Raw genomic sequence first — 2,024 nt, 5'->3', positions numbered from 1 at the left:
ACAAAATAATAATAATAATAAAACGATGGCATAATAAATGTTAGCTTTAGACTTCCCTCAATATGGTTCTAAGTAACAATCATTGTTGCAATACTTTTTAATGCCTATTGAAAAAAGAAAAAAATTGGCACTCCAATATGGTGTGTATGTATGCTAAATCTGCAAGGAAGAAGTCTGAAAAAAAGTGATTGCCAACGACTGAAAATTAGTTGGCGATTAGCGTTATGTAATCGAGTAGCTAAAATAAGGATTGTGCTTCTGTTCTATGATTATGATGATGTTAGAATGCGAAAAATTGAAACTTTTGGTCCTGAGTTGGGTTGTGGGCCTCGATCTGGATTTCACTTGGTGCAGGAGGAAGATGCTTGAAATAAGGTCGCAGGAAGCCTTTTCTCAGACACTGCATTATTTGCAGCACGTTCGCTAATGAAGCTATCCGGAATGCAGGATTTACCCATTTAGTTGCAAGATTACGATTGCTTGAGTCATCCAAGTGTGCCTCAGTTCGCAACACTTCGATAAAGGATGGAACTAATGGAGCATTTCATTTCAATTGCATGCAGAAAGCAGCTGCATTAATATCAACCAAAAGCTGGTCTTATCACCAAGAGTTGCCCACGAATATAGGATGTTCATGATTGATTCATGATTGTATTTGCTTATCTTCGTGCACCCGCTGAAGTTGAATGCACAACACTTTGGATACGTTATTATTAATTGTTGCCAACCCGTAACTTAATTTCCATAAAAAAAGCAGAGACAGAAATTGTCTTAAAACCAATGACTCGAAGTTTTATAAACGCCGATGAGAGAGCATTATTGCAGAACTCTCTTCATACTACAGAGGAAAAACCATTAACAAGCTCCTAATAAAAGTAAAAGGAGCATTTGAAATTGAAAAAAAAAAAAAAAAAACCAACAAGGTGAAAACTCGATCATAGGAGCCCTCTTTGTTGAATGAAAAAACAACCACCACAACTGAATAGGGATGGATCGGATGGATCCCTCCAGCTTCATTTGTTCATGCCAGTCGCATTCTTCACAGAATCAGCAGCTCCTTGTGCCTTTTCTTTCATCTGACTACCAGTCTGCACGCAGTAGAACAATTTGTAAGTATTGCATTTCTAAAAATGTAAAAAGGAAATCATATGGAAAGCTTATTCATTAAACATATATGTATTTGCTAATTTCAGATATCTAAGCTCCTCTTGAAATCCACCATATTTAAGCCACTCATGTTCGAACCCAAAAACGAGTTATAAAACAAACTGTACCAGTTGTTTTTGGGTAGTATCAGCATGTTTGTTTGCTCCATAGAGCAGTAACTAAAAGCAAATGCTAGCTTTAGATTGTCGTGAAAGCAACAATACTGATTTGATAGTGATAATGTTAATTTCCTCCTTTATTTACAACCCTATATTGATGTTTTAGACAAGAGTGATGCACCTCTTGGATTGACTCTTTGGCAGATTGAGCAACATTGGCAGCCCCGTCCATCATGTTGCTGGCTTTCTCCTGAGACAAACATACCCCAAAAAAAAAAAAAAAAACATCATCAACATCATTCGTCAGTGCCATTTGCATAAGGTAACAGACATCATGCATGCAAGTGAAATGGGGACTTCAGCGCTGAGAGGAAGTTAAAGCTGACCTGAGCTTGGCCCTTTTTCTCCCCAGCTTGGAAACTCAGGTTCTGTGAATTGTCTGCCATCTTCGTTCCTTTCTTCGAAAATTGAAACCCACGAAATTAATTGACTCAACTGATGCTTACAAACTAGACTCTGGTGATGCACCTATCATTATTTTGTCAGCTTTATTTATACTTTTTCAAAACCTATCCATTGCCTCACACGTGTTCTTTCACGTGGAGCCAAGTTAGAAACGTGTCACTCTGTAGTTAGAGAAAAATTTATCGTTCCCGTTCAAGGCATGCTAGCAGTTAGCTATTTTAAAGGCATTTGACGGGTTCTGGGTCGTTCCTGCAAAGCCATAAATTAATAGAAAATTACGGTCATAACATCCGC

At 37.8% G+C, this 2,024-nt stretch overlaps 1 protein-coding gene across 1 annotated transcript; it reads right to left on the bottom strand.

Moving 5' to 3' along the window:
- Positions 1-766: 766 nt before the first annotated feature.
- LOC121251451 (stress-induced protein KIN2-like) lies at positions 767-1,809 on the bottom strand. The gene is made up of 3 exons (XM_041150711.1): positions 1,652-1,809; positions 1,447-1,515; positions 767-1,088 (listed from the first exon to the last, which is right to left on the bottom strand). Exons 1-3 carry the CDS (start codon positions 1,709-1,711, stop codon positions 1,014-1,016), a joined length of 204 nt encoding a protein of 67 aa, XP_041006645.1. The 5' UTR covers positions 1,712-1,809; the 3' UTR covers positions 767-1,013.
- Between the last annotated feature and the right edge of the window lie 215 nt (positions 1,810-2,024).

Source organism: Juglans microcarpa x Juglans regia, chromosome 2S, assembly GCF_004785595.1.
Source record: "Juglans microcarpa x Juglans regia isolate MS1-56 chromosome 2S, Jm3101_v1.0, whole genome shotgun sequence".
Taxonomy (NCBI): domain Eukaryota; kingdom Viridiplantae; phylum Streptophyta; class Magnoliopsida; order Fagales; family Juglandaceae; genus Juglans; species Juglans microcarpa x Juglans regia.
This window is presented reverse-complemented; position numbering and strand designations above follow the sequence as displayed.